This window comes from Rhinichthys klamathensis, unplaced genomic scaffold (assembly GCF_029890125.1).
Source record: "Rhinichthys klamathensis goyatoka isolate OS25496 unplaced genomic scaffold, OSU_Roscu_1.1 h1tg000059l_1, whole genome shotgun sequence".
Classification (NCBI taxonomy): domain Eukaryota; kingdom Metazoa; phylum Chordata; class Actinopteri; order Cypriniformes; family Leuciscidae; genus Rhinichthys; species Rhinichthys klamathensis.
Genome location: NW_026606604.1, coordinates 4,492,706 through 4,505,085, shown reverse-complemented (window position 1 = coordinate 4,505,085; position 12,380 = coordinate 4,492,706). Strand labels below are relative to the sequence as shown.

At 39.1% G+C, this 12,380-nt stretch overlaps 1 protein-coding gene across 1 annotated transcript; it reads right to left on the bottom strand.

Annotated features, from left to right (window-relative positions):
* Positions 1 to 82: 82 nt before the first annotated feature.
* Positions 83 to 11,358, bottom strand: si:ch73-264p11.1 (uncharacterized protein LOC100000923 homolog). The gene is made up of 4 exons (XM_056249416.1): positions 11,170 to 11,358; positions 772 to 835; positions 489 to 669; positions 83 to 141 (listed from the first exon to the last, which is right to left on the bottom strand). Exons 1-4 carry the CDS (start codon positions 11,301 to 11,303, stop codon positions 83 to 85), a joined length of 438 nt encoding a protein of 145 aa, XP_056105391.1. The 5' UTR covers positions 11,304 to 11,358.
* Positions 11,359 to 12,380: the final 1,022 nt, after the last annotated feature.

Here is a 12,380-nt window from a genome sequence, read left to right as displayed (position 1 = left end):
TCCCAGAAAGTTCTTGGAAACATTACGAGAATTGCATATCTATATCCTTCGTGTTGGCTGATCCCGTAATCCAGACCGAACATCACATTCTGACTAAATCATCTGGCAGAACAACGACATAGTCCCCTGAGCAATCAACATCTGAGAGAGAGAAAAGTTTCACAGTTAGTTAAGGTAATGGAACAGTTTTGGTTCTAATTCAAAGATGATTCCTGCTCAAATATGTTATTGTAATTGTCTAATGATGTTTTGTCATTGTAATGACCAGTGTTGAAGAAAGACACTTGTAAAAGTAATGCAATAAAAGTAACTTGCGTTACTCATTTGAAAATTAAACAGTAATGCATTACTTTACTAGTTACTTGAAAAAGTAATCTGATTACATAACTCATGTTACTTGTAATGCGTTACCGCCAACACTTGTAATGACATTGGTAATAATGTCTCATGATTGTTAAATCTCTTATATTATAACAGTTGACACTCACTTTCATATTCGTTTTCCTCATCATGCACTACTGGTTCTGGACATTGCAAAGACTGTTCTGGCAGTGTTTTTCTTTTCAGCGAACGGTATAAGTGTGTTGCAAGTCCTTGATTCCTTTGCTTGTAATGACGGATAAGATCCTTCATTGTCTTGAAGAATTTCTCCTCTACACCTGAGCTAGCCTGAAGCAGATAGTGTTGTGACATTTTAATGACTTGTAAATTAATTTATTCACATATTTATTCATTTCATTTAATGCTAATGCTAATTTGAGTGTGTCCTACCTGTAGAGTGTAGGATCCAGAGTGGGTTTGAAGGATCCTATAAGTATAGACCACTTTTTGTTTACTGTAAAAATGCATAAATAAATAAAGTAAGTAATTAAAGTCACCATGACATCAAAATGTAATTTCTTTTTATTTATTAAAAAATAAATGGGGGGGGGGGGGGGGGGGGGGGGGTATGGGGTGGATTCCAGAAAGCACGGTTAACTTGTGTCACATACAGTAATCGAAATTATTCAACTCCCATTGTAAATCAGGGTTATTAGCTAAATGTACTGACTTTTAGCTGTTTGCAATGAACAAATCAAACAAAAGTAATTGAAATAGCTCAACACAACAAATGTTTCTAGTGGTTGAATAATTTCTATTACAACTATACCCTGAACCCTCGGTTGATTAACCCAAACCTTGCTCACTCGCAGGTTCCAAAACCGTGGTCCATGTGTATGTTCAGTCAACACGGAGTATAAAAACGAGCATGGAAACGGATGCTAAGAAGAATCGAGCCATTCTTCTTCTTTTGTTTAATGGTGATTTACATTCTTGGTGCATTTCACCATGTACCTACGGGGCAGTTGTGCAAACATTTTTATTTTATTTTATCCCTAATCATTAAAGGAATAGTTCACCAAAAATAATTTTTATTTTGTTCCAAGTTTTTCCACATCTGTATGAGTTTCTTTCTTCAATTGAACAAAAAAATATTATATTTTCAAGAATGATGGTAACCAGACAGTTGATGGCACCCATTGACTTCCATAGTAGAAAAAAACATACTATGAAAGTCAATGGGTGCCATCAACTGTTTGGTTACCAATTACATTCTTGAAAATATTTTCTTTTGAGTTCAACAGAAGAAAGAAACTCATACATGTTTGGAACAAAATGAGGGCGAGTAAGTGATGACAAATTTGACATTTTGGGGTGAACTATCCCTTTAATCAGTTTTTTTTTTTTATCACTATGAACTAGAATTATATTGTTTGTTTGATGTTAATTTAACAAAAAAAAAAAGTCTGTGTTTTACCTATATACATGCAACTATAAAATATAATAGTGTGTGAAATCTCCCCACTGGAGCCTCATCATTAGGGCACGTTGCACTAAAACCTCTGAAGTAAACTAACCCTGGAACATAAGCAGGTTATAGGCCTACTATGATATTAGACTACATAGCCTATAATAAAATATAATGAATTTCAAACCTGAACAAACATATTTTTATTCAAAGATCAACAATCTTTCATTAGTCTTTAGTCTGCCACTCTTTCTAACATTAAAATCATGAACTCACATGTCATTGTGAAAAAAACAAAAATTATGACTGTTGTAACAGTGCGTACAATCAGACCTTTCAGGCTATAGCCATTCATATTTTTAATGCAAATTACCTCATCAATGCATGTCTAAATTCGGATTCGGGTTTCGGGACAACAGCTTAGATTCCGGGACTGTCCCAAATTTTTCGGGACGTCTGGTCACTCTAGTTCCAATGGCTACTTGTATGCCCCGAAAGTTGAAAGGTTAGGATATAGCTACGCTTTTAACTTGCATTCTGGAATACACCCCTGATAGCGCGTTTACTGGCACGAGAACAACCGGTCACTCACATCACAGCAATAACAAACCACGGATACATATCACAAAAGGGAAGAAAAGACCATTGCAACTTCCGTTTTATGCTTACTAAATGCAAGAATTGTGTAGCCTATAGGCCTACTATGACTTTGACTGAGAAAATATCATTGGTTAGTGTTACGTCCCAGGGCGTAATTATTATGTGTGCAATGTTTTGGTGTTTTTTTTCTTTCTTTGTTCTCTCTCTCTCAGTCTCTCATGTCCAAATGGGGGCCAGCTGATACGAATTACTATCATCTCCTGGTTCCCACTGATTGGCTCCTGACTAGGGAAGCTCGTGGATAAAGCTGGAAAGGAAAAGCCAGTTGGGAGAGATCCTCTTTTGACTCCAGGGTGCCCAGACTGTCTTCTCCTGCCTCACCCCTTTGCATGTGTGTTAAGAGCAATTGTACATCTTGTTGTCAATTGCTGACATTGTTGATTGTTGTTGATCTGAACAGACTTGGACTGCGGTTAAACCAGCTCTTCTTACATTCTTCAAACCAGTTACCAGACTCCTTTTTGATTTAAGTTTATTTTGGAAGCAGTAGGGAGGAGGATGCCATTTATGTTATGTCCACCTTTTTCTCCTGTGTTTGGCTAGAGAGGGAGTGAGGTAAGGTATTTGTTATTCTTTTCTATCTTATTTTGGAAGGTTAAGAAGGCTTTTCCCCTATAGTCAGAACTTTATGTTTATTGTTTTGGCCTTGTCCCCTCCCGAAGCCTATTGACGCTTTCCGTTTCCTTTTGTACTTTGGATCACTCCAAATAAAGTCTTTTTGAGTTCTAAAAAATCTGTGTGATTTGTGGAGTGAGACAGGGGAGGAGAGTTCTTGGTTGCCAACTTGTTGATAATTTCCTTGTTACTGTCTCCCTGACCCCTAGACTGGGGAGGCACGTAACAATTGGGGGCTCGTCCGTTCTTTCTTTTGTTGTTGTGAAATTTTAATTTTGTTTGGCTGCTTTAAACTTTGGTGGATGAGGAAGTCCTATATTAAAAAATATGGATTTCGATTTGATTAAATTTACGCTGTGTCCTACATTGGAGGAATACAATCGTTGTAGAAAGAAAGATCTGCTGGTGATAGCTGACTTTTATAATATAACGGTTGCCAAGGCAGCAACGAAAAGCGTGATAAGAGATGAACTATATACGAAATTGGTAGAGGTAGATGTCTTTCCAGAACCAATCTTAGAGCATGTGGTCGACACCGAAATTGATAAAGAAGCTGCGTCCAGTGGTTCAAGTTCAGGAAGTAGTGTTAAAAAAGAGTCTTATCAAGATCCTCAAGTGGCGCTTAAGTTAAAAGAGCTGGATCTAGCGGTAAGTAAGCAGAAACATGAGACACAGCTGCTTCGTCTGAGAGCTCTTGAAATTAAAGCTGACCGTGATATTCAACTGCGTAGGCTTGATCTTGAGGCGCAAGGCTTCCGTGACCGACCAGTTCCTATACCGGCCTCTCCTACTGATCTAGTTGAGTCTAAATCTGACTTTGAAATAGGCAAGTACATCAAGCTAGTACCGCCTTTCCGTGAAGCAGAAGTAGACTCTTATTTTGTTGCTTTTGAGCGCGTCGCATTTAAATTGAAGTGGCCGAAGGACATGTGGGCTCTGCTGCTTCAGTGTAACCTGGTTGGCAAAGCACAGGAGGTGTGTGCGGCTTTGCCAATTGAGGAGTCATTGGACTATGACATTGTGAAAACAGCAGTTCTAAGAGCATATGAGTTAGTGCCGGAGGCGTATCGGCAGAAATTTAGAGCGTGTTCAAAGCAAGCCAAACAAACTTATGTTGAATTCGCTAGAGAAAAGAAATCGCTTTTTGAAAAATGGTGTCTTGCCAGTAAGACTACAACTTATGAAGAGTTGCAAGAGTTGGTCTTGCTGGAAGATTTCAAGACTTGTGTACCGGAAGGTGTTGTAGTTCATTTAAATGAACAAAAAGTATCGAAACTTTCTGAAGCTGCGGTATTTGCAGATGAATTTGCGATTACCCACCGAACCGTCTTTTTCTCTGGTCGTCAAACAAAAACTTCCTTCGCTACAGAGTCTGTGATTCATGATGCAGCCCGTGCTTATGTCAGTAAGTCTAGTGCTGGGAAAGCCGTCTCAAGAAATGTGGAAAAGAAGAGAGTCTGCTTTTACTGTCTTGATCCTGGGCATATAATCTCTGATTGTCGGGCTTGGAAACAGAAGACCGCAAATGCGAGACCTAAAAATGTTGCACTGGTACAATCTGTTCCTGACTTGATTACCGCTGACACTTCTTCCTATTTACCCTTTCTTCTGACCGGTTATGTGTCTTTGGCTGACAGTTCTGTAGTTGAGTGCGTGCGAATTTTAAGAGACACTGGTTCAGCTCAGTCCTTTATTCTGGATGGTGTTTTGCCCTTCTCTGATGCTTCATATACTGACGAAAATGTCCTTGTTCGTGGCATCGAAATGGGCTGTGTTAGTGTTCCATTACACACTGTTAATCTGAAATCTGATCTTGTCACGGGCTTGGTTCAATTGGGTGTGTGTGACAAACTGCCGGTAGAGAACGTCAGTCTTATATTGGGAAATGATCTTGCAGGTGGTAATGTCTTCCCCAGTCCAATTGTTGTAAGTAAGCCAGTTGTGTGCAACTCGTTGGATCTCTCTGGAAAATATCCTCTAGCTTTTCCTGTGTGTGCTGTCACTAGGTCCCAGTCACGAAAGTTTCAAGATGTTGTTGGTCTCGCAGATTCTTTCCTGGCTGTGCAGCCTAATCCAATAGAGTGCGAGTTATCAGTTGAGACTGAACTCGTGCCTAGTCATGAGTCCCAGCCCACAGCTGATCTTCCTCCCGTGTTCGGTAAGGACCATCTCGTTGTTGCGCAGAAATCAGACCCTACACTCTCAAAGTGCATCAGTGCTGCAGTTGACCATTGTGATCTGTTAGTGGCGCGGGTAGGATATTTTTGGGACGATGGGGTTTTAATGCGTAAGTGGGAGCCAAAGTCTTTAGAAAGACACGATTGGCAAACAATTTTTCAGATCGTTCTACCTTCCGGTTATCGCTCTCAAGTGTTAAGATTGGCACATGAAAATGTTCTCGCTGGACACCTCGGTGTCACTAAAACATTTCAGCGGATCACTAAACATTTCTACTGGCCTGGGGTAAAATCCACTGTCTCTAGTTTTTGTCGTTCATGTGATGTTTGCCAGCGTGCAGGCAAACCAAATCAAGCTGTTCCAAAAGCTCCTCTCAGTCCGATACCAGTGATAGGAGAGTCATTTGAGAAGATATTAATTGACTGTGTAGGACCCCTTCCGAAGTCAAAACATGGGCACCAATACATTTTAACAATAATGTGTACTGCAACCCGTTACCCAGAAGCTGTACCGTTGCGTACGTTGAAAGCACAGGTGGTGCTGAAGGAGGTCGTAAAGTTTTGCACTACATTTGGCTTGCCCAGAATAATTCAAACTGACCAGGGGTCAAATTTCACTTCAAAAGTGTTTGGAGAGATGTTGAAAGAGTTGGGGATAAAGCATCACATGTCTAGTGCTTACCACCCTGAGTCACAGGGAGCGATAGAACGGTTTCATCAGACCCTGAAGTCTATGATCCGTATCTTTTGTTTGGAAACTGGAAAAGATTGGGTAGACGGCCTACCATTGCTCATGTTTGCTGTAAGGGAATCTGTTCAAGAGTCACTGGGATTTAGTCCTGCTGAGCTTGTGTTTGCTCACACGGTTCGAGGCCCCTTAAAGTTGTTAAAAGAGCAGTTGGTAGGTAAGACTAATACATCTGTCTCGGTTCTAGACTATGTCAGTTCTTTCCGTGACCGTCTGCACAAAGCTTGTGAACTGGCAAGGGCCCATCTAGCCACGGCACAGTCTAAAATGAAATCTTGCTTTGACAAAACTGCAGTACAGCGCAATTTTCAGCCGGGTGAGTCTGTACTCATTTTACTTCCTGTTCCTGGCTCAGCTTTGCAAGCTAAATTTTCTGGACCATATGTCGTCGAACAGAAACTTAGTGACACAGATTATGTTGTGGGTACCCCTGATCGTAGACGAAAGAAGAGAGTATGTCACATTAATAGGTTGAAACATTATGTTGCACGTGAGGTAATTAAACCCTCTCTTCCTTCCACATCGGTGTCTGAACCCAGTGTGTCAGTAGATGGTACAGTAGGTCCTGCCTGCGACGAGCTGATGCTGGCTGAAAAAACAACTGAAGTACGTCTGAACAATTCAGCTATAATGGATAATTTAGATTTACATTTATCCTATTTGTCCAAGGATCACAGAGTGGATGTTGTAGGGTTGTTACAAAAACATCCCGTTCTGTTCTCTGATGTCCCAGGAAGAACCCCGGTGCTGTCTCATGACATTGATGTAGGTAGTGCTCTTCCCATCAAACAGCATCCATACAGGGTGAACCCTGCAAAGCGTGAGATCATGAAAGCTGAAGTAGATTACCTGCTTAAAAATTCTTTGGCGGAACCCAGCCAAAGCCCCTGGAGTTCCCCCTGCCTGTTAGTTCCAAAGTCTGATGCTTCATTTCGTTTTTGTACAGACTATCGAAAGGTAAATAGCGTCACCAAGCCTGATTCCTTTCCCCTACCACGAATGGAAGATTGTGTGGACAGAGTTGGTGCTTCAAAGTTTGTCTCCAAGTTAGATCTGTTAAAGGGCTATTGGCAGGTCCCGTTAACTGCACGTGCACGTGAGATCTCTGCATTTGTAACCCCAGACAACTTCCTGCAGTACAATTGTATGGCCTTTGGGATGCGAAATGCTCCAGCAACCTTCCAACGCCTCATGCAAAAAGTTTTGTCTGGTTTGCCTAACTGTGAAGCTTACCTGGATGACATTGTAGTCTATTCAAGTACCTGGGAAGACCACCTCGACAGTTTAGAAAGTCTGTTTAACAGATTAAGTGATGCTCGACTAACCCTGAATCTGGCCAAGTGTGAATTTGCTAAAGGTGTGGTAACTTATCTTGGAAAGAAAGTAGGTCAGGGGTATGTAAAACCTGTTACAGCTAAAGTAACCGCCATTATTGAATTTCCTACCCCTAGTACCAAGCGTCAGTTACGCCGTTTTTTAGGAATGGCAGGGTACTATAGGGGTTTCTGTAAAAACTTTGCAACATTAGTTTCTCCCCTTACTGACCTGCTTAGTACGGTGAAGAAATTTGTTTGGACTCCTCAGTGTGAGTGTGCTTTTGTTGCCGCCAAAGACCTTCTCTGTAATGCCCCGGTCCTGTCAGCTCCTAACTTTTCTCTTCCATTTAAACTGCAAGTAGATGCAAGTGCTGTGGGAGCTGGCGCAGTCCTGTTGCAGGATGACGGTGATGGTGTCGAGCATCCCGTCTGTTACTTCTCTAAGAAGTTCTCTAAAAGTCAGCGCAACTACAGTACCATAGAGAAGGAAGCTCTGGCACTAGTGATGGCACTCAAACATTTTGAAGTGTATGTGGGAGGTAGTTGTATTCCTCTAGTCGTCTATACTGACCATAACCCTCTAATTTTTCTTTCTCGCATGTGCAACCAGAACCAGCGTTTGATGCGCTGGTCACTCTACCTGCAAGAGTTTAACTTGAACATTCAGTACAAGAAGGGCTCGGAGAACTTGCTGGCAGATGCACTCTCCAGAGCCTGTGATGAAGATTAACGGAAAAGGGTTACGGTATATGTGATTGATGTTGTACATGTAAAATATTTACAAGCCATTGGTTGTAAATTTGGTGATGGGGGTGTTACGTCCCAGGGCGTAATTATTATGTGTGCAATGTTTTGGTGTTTTTTTTCTTTCTTTGTTCTCTCTCTCTCAGTCTCTCATGTCCAAATGGGGGCCAGCTGATACGAATTACTATCATCTCCTGGTTCCCACTGATTGGCTCCTGACTAGGGAAGCTCGTGGATAAAGCTGGAAAGGAAAAGCCAGTTGGGAGAGATCCTCTTTTGACTCCAGGGTGCCCAGACTGTCTTCTCCTGCCTCACCCCTTTGCATGTGTGTTAAGAGCAATTGTACATCTTGTTGTCAATTGCTGACATTGTTGATTGTTGTTGATCTGAACAGACTTGGACTGCGGTTAAACCAGCTCTTCTTACATTCTTCAAACCAGTTACCAGACTCCTTTTTGATTTAAGTTTATTTTGGAAGCAGTAGGGAGGAGGATGCCATTTATGTTATGTCCACCTTTTTCTCCTGTGTTTGGCTAGAGAGGGAGTGAGGTAAGGTATTTGTTATTCTTTTCTATCTTATTTTGGAAGGTTAAGAAGGCTTTTCCCCTATAGTCAGAACTTTATGTTTATTGTTTTGGCCTTGTCCCCTCCCGAAGCCTATTGACGCTTTCCGTTTCCTTTTGTACTTTGGATCACTCCAAATAAAGTCTTTTTGAGTTCTAAAAAATCTGTGTGATTTGTGGAGTGAGACAGGGGAGGAGAGTTCTTGGTTGCCAACTTGTTGATAATTTCCTTGTTACTGTCTCCCTGACCCCTAGACTGGGGAGGCACGTAACAGTTAGGTTTTTTTAATTTCTCCTTTTTAGACGAAAAGACAACAGTTATAGTAACCGACATCATCATTTCTTGCGTTGTGTATATTCTTGACAGACACTTTCTTAGTAAAGTTACCTTCAGGAAGTGTCATGCTCTTTGGGTTGCCAGAATCACTGACAAGGGTTTACAATCTATCTTCATTAAGTTAGGATATTTTAGTAGCTGTTAAAAATCTAATAAAGCTTCATTTTTTGTTTTCAATTTCAGTAGGCGTACTAGTAGCCATGCACTTTAAGATTACCATTTAAAGTCTAAAGTTGAGCAGTGTAGCCTATATATTTTCAAGTGCAAAGTCTCTTTCCTGTGAATAACTAGAACTACCGCTTCTCTTTTACCGCAGATATCTGGAGCTGCTTATTTCCCCTTTTGTAAATGTGCATTTGTTGAATGCTGCACACTGAACCGCACCAAAAGCATCTATAGAATGTAATTTATTATCAATTTAGAGTAGACTATATTTAAATAGCTGTGCTTTGTTGGGAAGTAGAATAAAGGAATAAATATCTAATTATATTGTGTTTGTGTCTTTCCAGTTAGACAACTTCCCACAATGATTTAGTCATTATTTTTTACTTCATTTATGAAACTAGCCCTTAAAATGTTTTTAAAAATCTGGGTATCATTTTTATGGAGGGGGTTTAAAACATTTCATAAACTGTGAATATTCTAAACAGTATCGTAACTTGTTTTTTGTTTTTCATATAACAGAAGTGTTGATAGCAAGATAAATGGTTTGATTCTCAGCTGACTAAACTGGCCTGAACTGATATAAATTTGACTTTCAATGCAGTGTACCTTTGTTTGAATAAAAGTGTCTGCCAAATGTATACATGTAAATACCTTTAGAGGATATGGGGATTGGGTGGGGTCTATTTTGGGTCTATGCAGTGGTGTTTAACGATGAAATATGAAAAATATCAAATTGACCCAAAACATGGTAATCGTAATTTTAATTTTGAGTGCACGTTCCATAAAACATCAGTGTCAAAATTTTGCAGGCATTCTCATTACCCTAAATGACAAAAAGCCACAAAATGATTTTCGTTAATAGGATTTCCACAAATTTGAATGTACGGTTTGTCAACTGTACAAATTTTAAAATAATACTGCGGTGAAAATGCACTTCTAGGAATTACACATTGATTCACTGCTTAATTATTCATATATATTCTGGTTATAAGAGATATACATTTAAATTTTAAACATATTTATTACAAAATATATTCCAATTTACAAAACATATTCCAATTTACTTACCATTAGTTTTGAAAGTAACAACATTTCCACTTTGAATTTAATTAGAGATAATCATTATATTATTCTTAATACAACTAAACCATTTGCTTTGATTTTCAATTCAATTCACATTTATTTGTATAGCGCTTTTCACAATCCGAATCATTTCAAAGCAGCTTTACAGAAAATGCATATAATTTAGAATCCGTTATCAAGGTAACTGTCTAAGTTATGTATTTCAGAAATGTACATCCAAAATCACAGTTAGCGAAAAAGGTATTAATTTAAACAATGTAATAACTTAATGCAGAAGCAATGAGCCTCACTCATTTTCTCTTTATTTTATAAAAATACATATTATTTTATTTTATATTATCACTCACTCAGTTTATACAAGTTCACTAGTATAAAGTTCACTTAGGCCTATATAAACTGTTTTTCAACTCAGATATTAAAACTTTTAAAAGGGTAATATCAAAGTCAGCCTTCATTCTAAAAGACTGCTTTCTATATTTGACCTGCTATGAAAAAACTTTAGGGCGTGAACTTTGTTGTTTTTCTTTGTTTATTTAAATAGTTTTAGCTAATCACGCTTAGGCTATATTTTCTATTATATCAACTCTGTTCCAAAATTATCGAAGAATATGTCTGGGATTTATATTATTTCCATAACAGGTCTTAGTAGTAAACAACACGAGTAGCAACTGCATTTGGGTGACATGCAAAATGTAGTTATTTTTGTCAAGACTAGCTGTCATTACTGATGTGTCAAATTTGATGGTGGTGACAACTCTGGTAAATCAGAAAAAATCAGCTTGAACCATCCTGAAATCTCAATTCATTCATTCAAATAAATGCTAGATATTATTTTTGTACCTGATGATGGTAAATCAGGAGATTATACCCAAAAGAATAGGCCAACATATATCCAAAACTTTTCCTTGATAAAGTATTCAATTGTCAGTCAGTTCCTAAAAAATAGTGAATAAGAAACAGTAGCCTACTTACTATACACAAAGGCAGAGAGCTCCCTGAATGGTCTCACTGTCACGAATGAGGTACGTTCCGTCCTTTGCTTTTTTCCCGAGCAGCTCCTCGCATCTTTGTTTGCTTATCGGCCCATGATACGCTGGATGGTCCATGTTTCACATCGCACATGAGGAGCGTGCTGCCAATTCAAGTCACTGCCCCTGTTTGCTCAAAGTCCACAGGCAGCTTAGTGGACCGAATCTAAAGGAAACTTCCTTGATGCCCACACTCAGAAACTATGAGACACTTCAAGGCAGTGCATGTGAGCATCTTTCCATCTGAGGGTATAAAATAACGCAGACGCGAACCAACTAATGTCACACCGGAAGTCGGTTTGCGTGTATGAGCTTAAGTAGTAGGCTAGTGGTCAAAGCCAAGGAAGTGTGTGATATGTCAAAAGTAAGTAAGATCACGACTGAAGCATTGTAAATTCTTTTAATTTAACTTACATGAAATTGTCTTTATTTTATAGAGATAGGCTACGAGAATATAGCGTATTTAAACATAGAATATAACGTTACAGTGTAGGATATAGCTGCATACAGTAGGCTATGTATTCGGAAGCATATTTAAAATGTTCACTTCAGAAATTTGCTTTAGGGGAGTTTTCACACATTTCAAATTAACCCGGACATATAGTAGGCTACAGGTGTTGTGACGAATTTCGACCCCAGCTAAATTATTACCCCCCAGAGGTGGACAAAGTAGGTACACAACTTCCTTACTTGAGTGAAAGTCAAATATTACTCCGTTACAAGTTGTAAATACTGATTTTTTTCTTAAGTAAATGTACAGAAGTAGGTTACTCGTTTTTTAAAAGTATAAGTATCAAAAGTAAAAAGTAAATGTCAATGCATTGTTTTATTATTGTTGCATTGTTGTAATACTTACAGTACCTTATGCCTCTGAATCTATGCCTGGCTTCCTACCCTCATATCAATATCAAATATATTTCTAGAACACAGTTCCAGTTGTGGGATTGAATGTGAGATTGAATAAGTGCACTCAATAACGTCCACAATGGTGCTGTTCCCTCAAAAAGTGCCCTATTTAAAGTTTTTTGGCTTCTAGTATGAATATGTTAGCCTTACTGTTATCTATAAGATAGTGTGCACCAAAACAATGACAAAATTCGCATTTAGAAGACCAAACCCAACGTTGAAAATGAAAATCAGGTTGATGTCAGAATC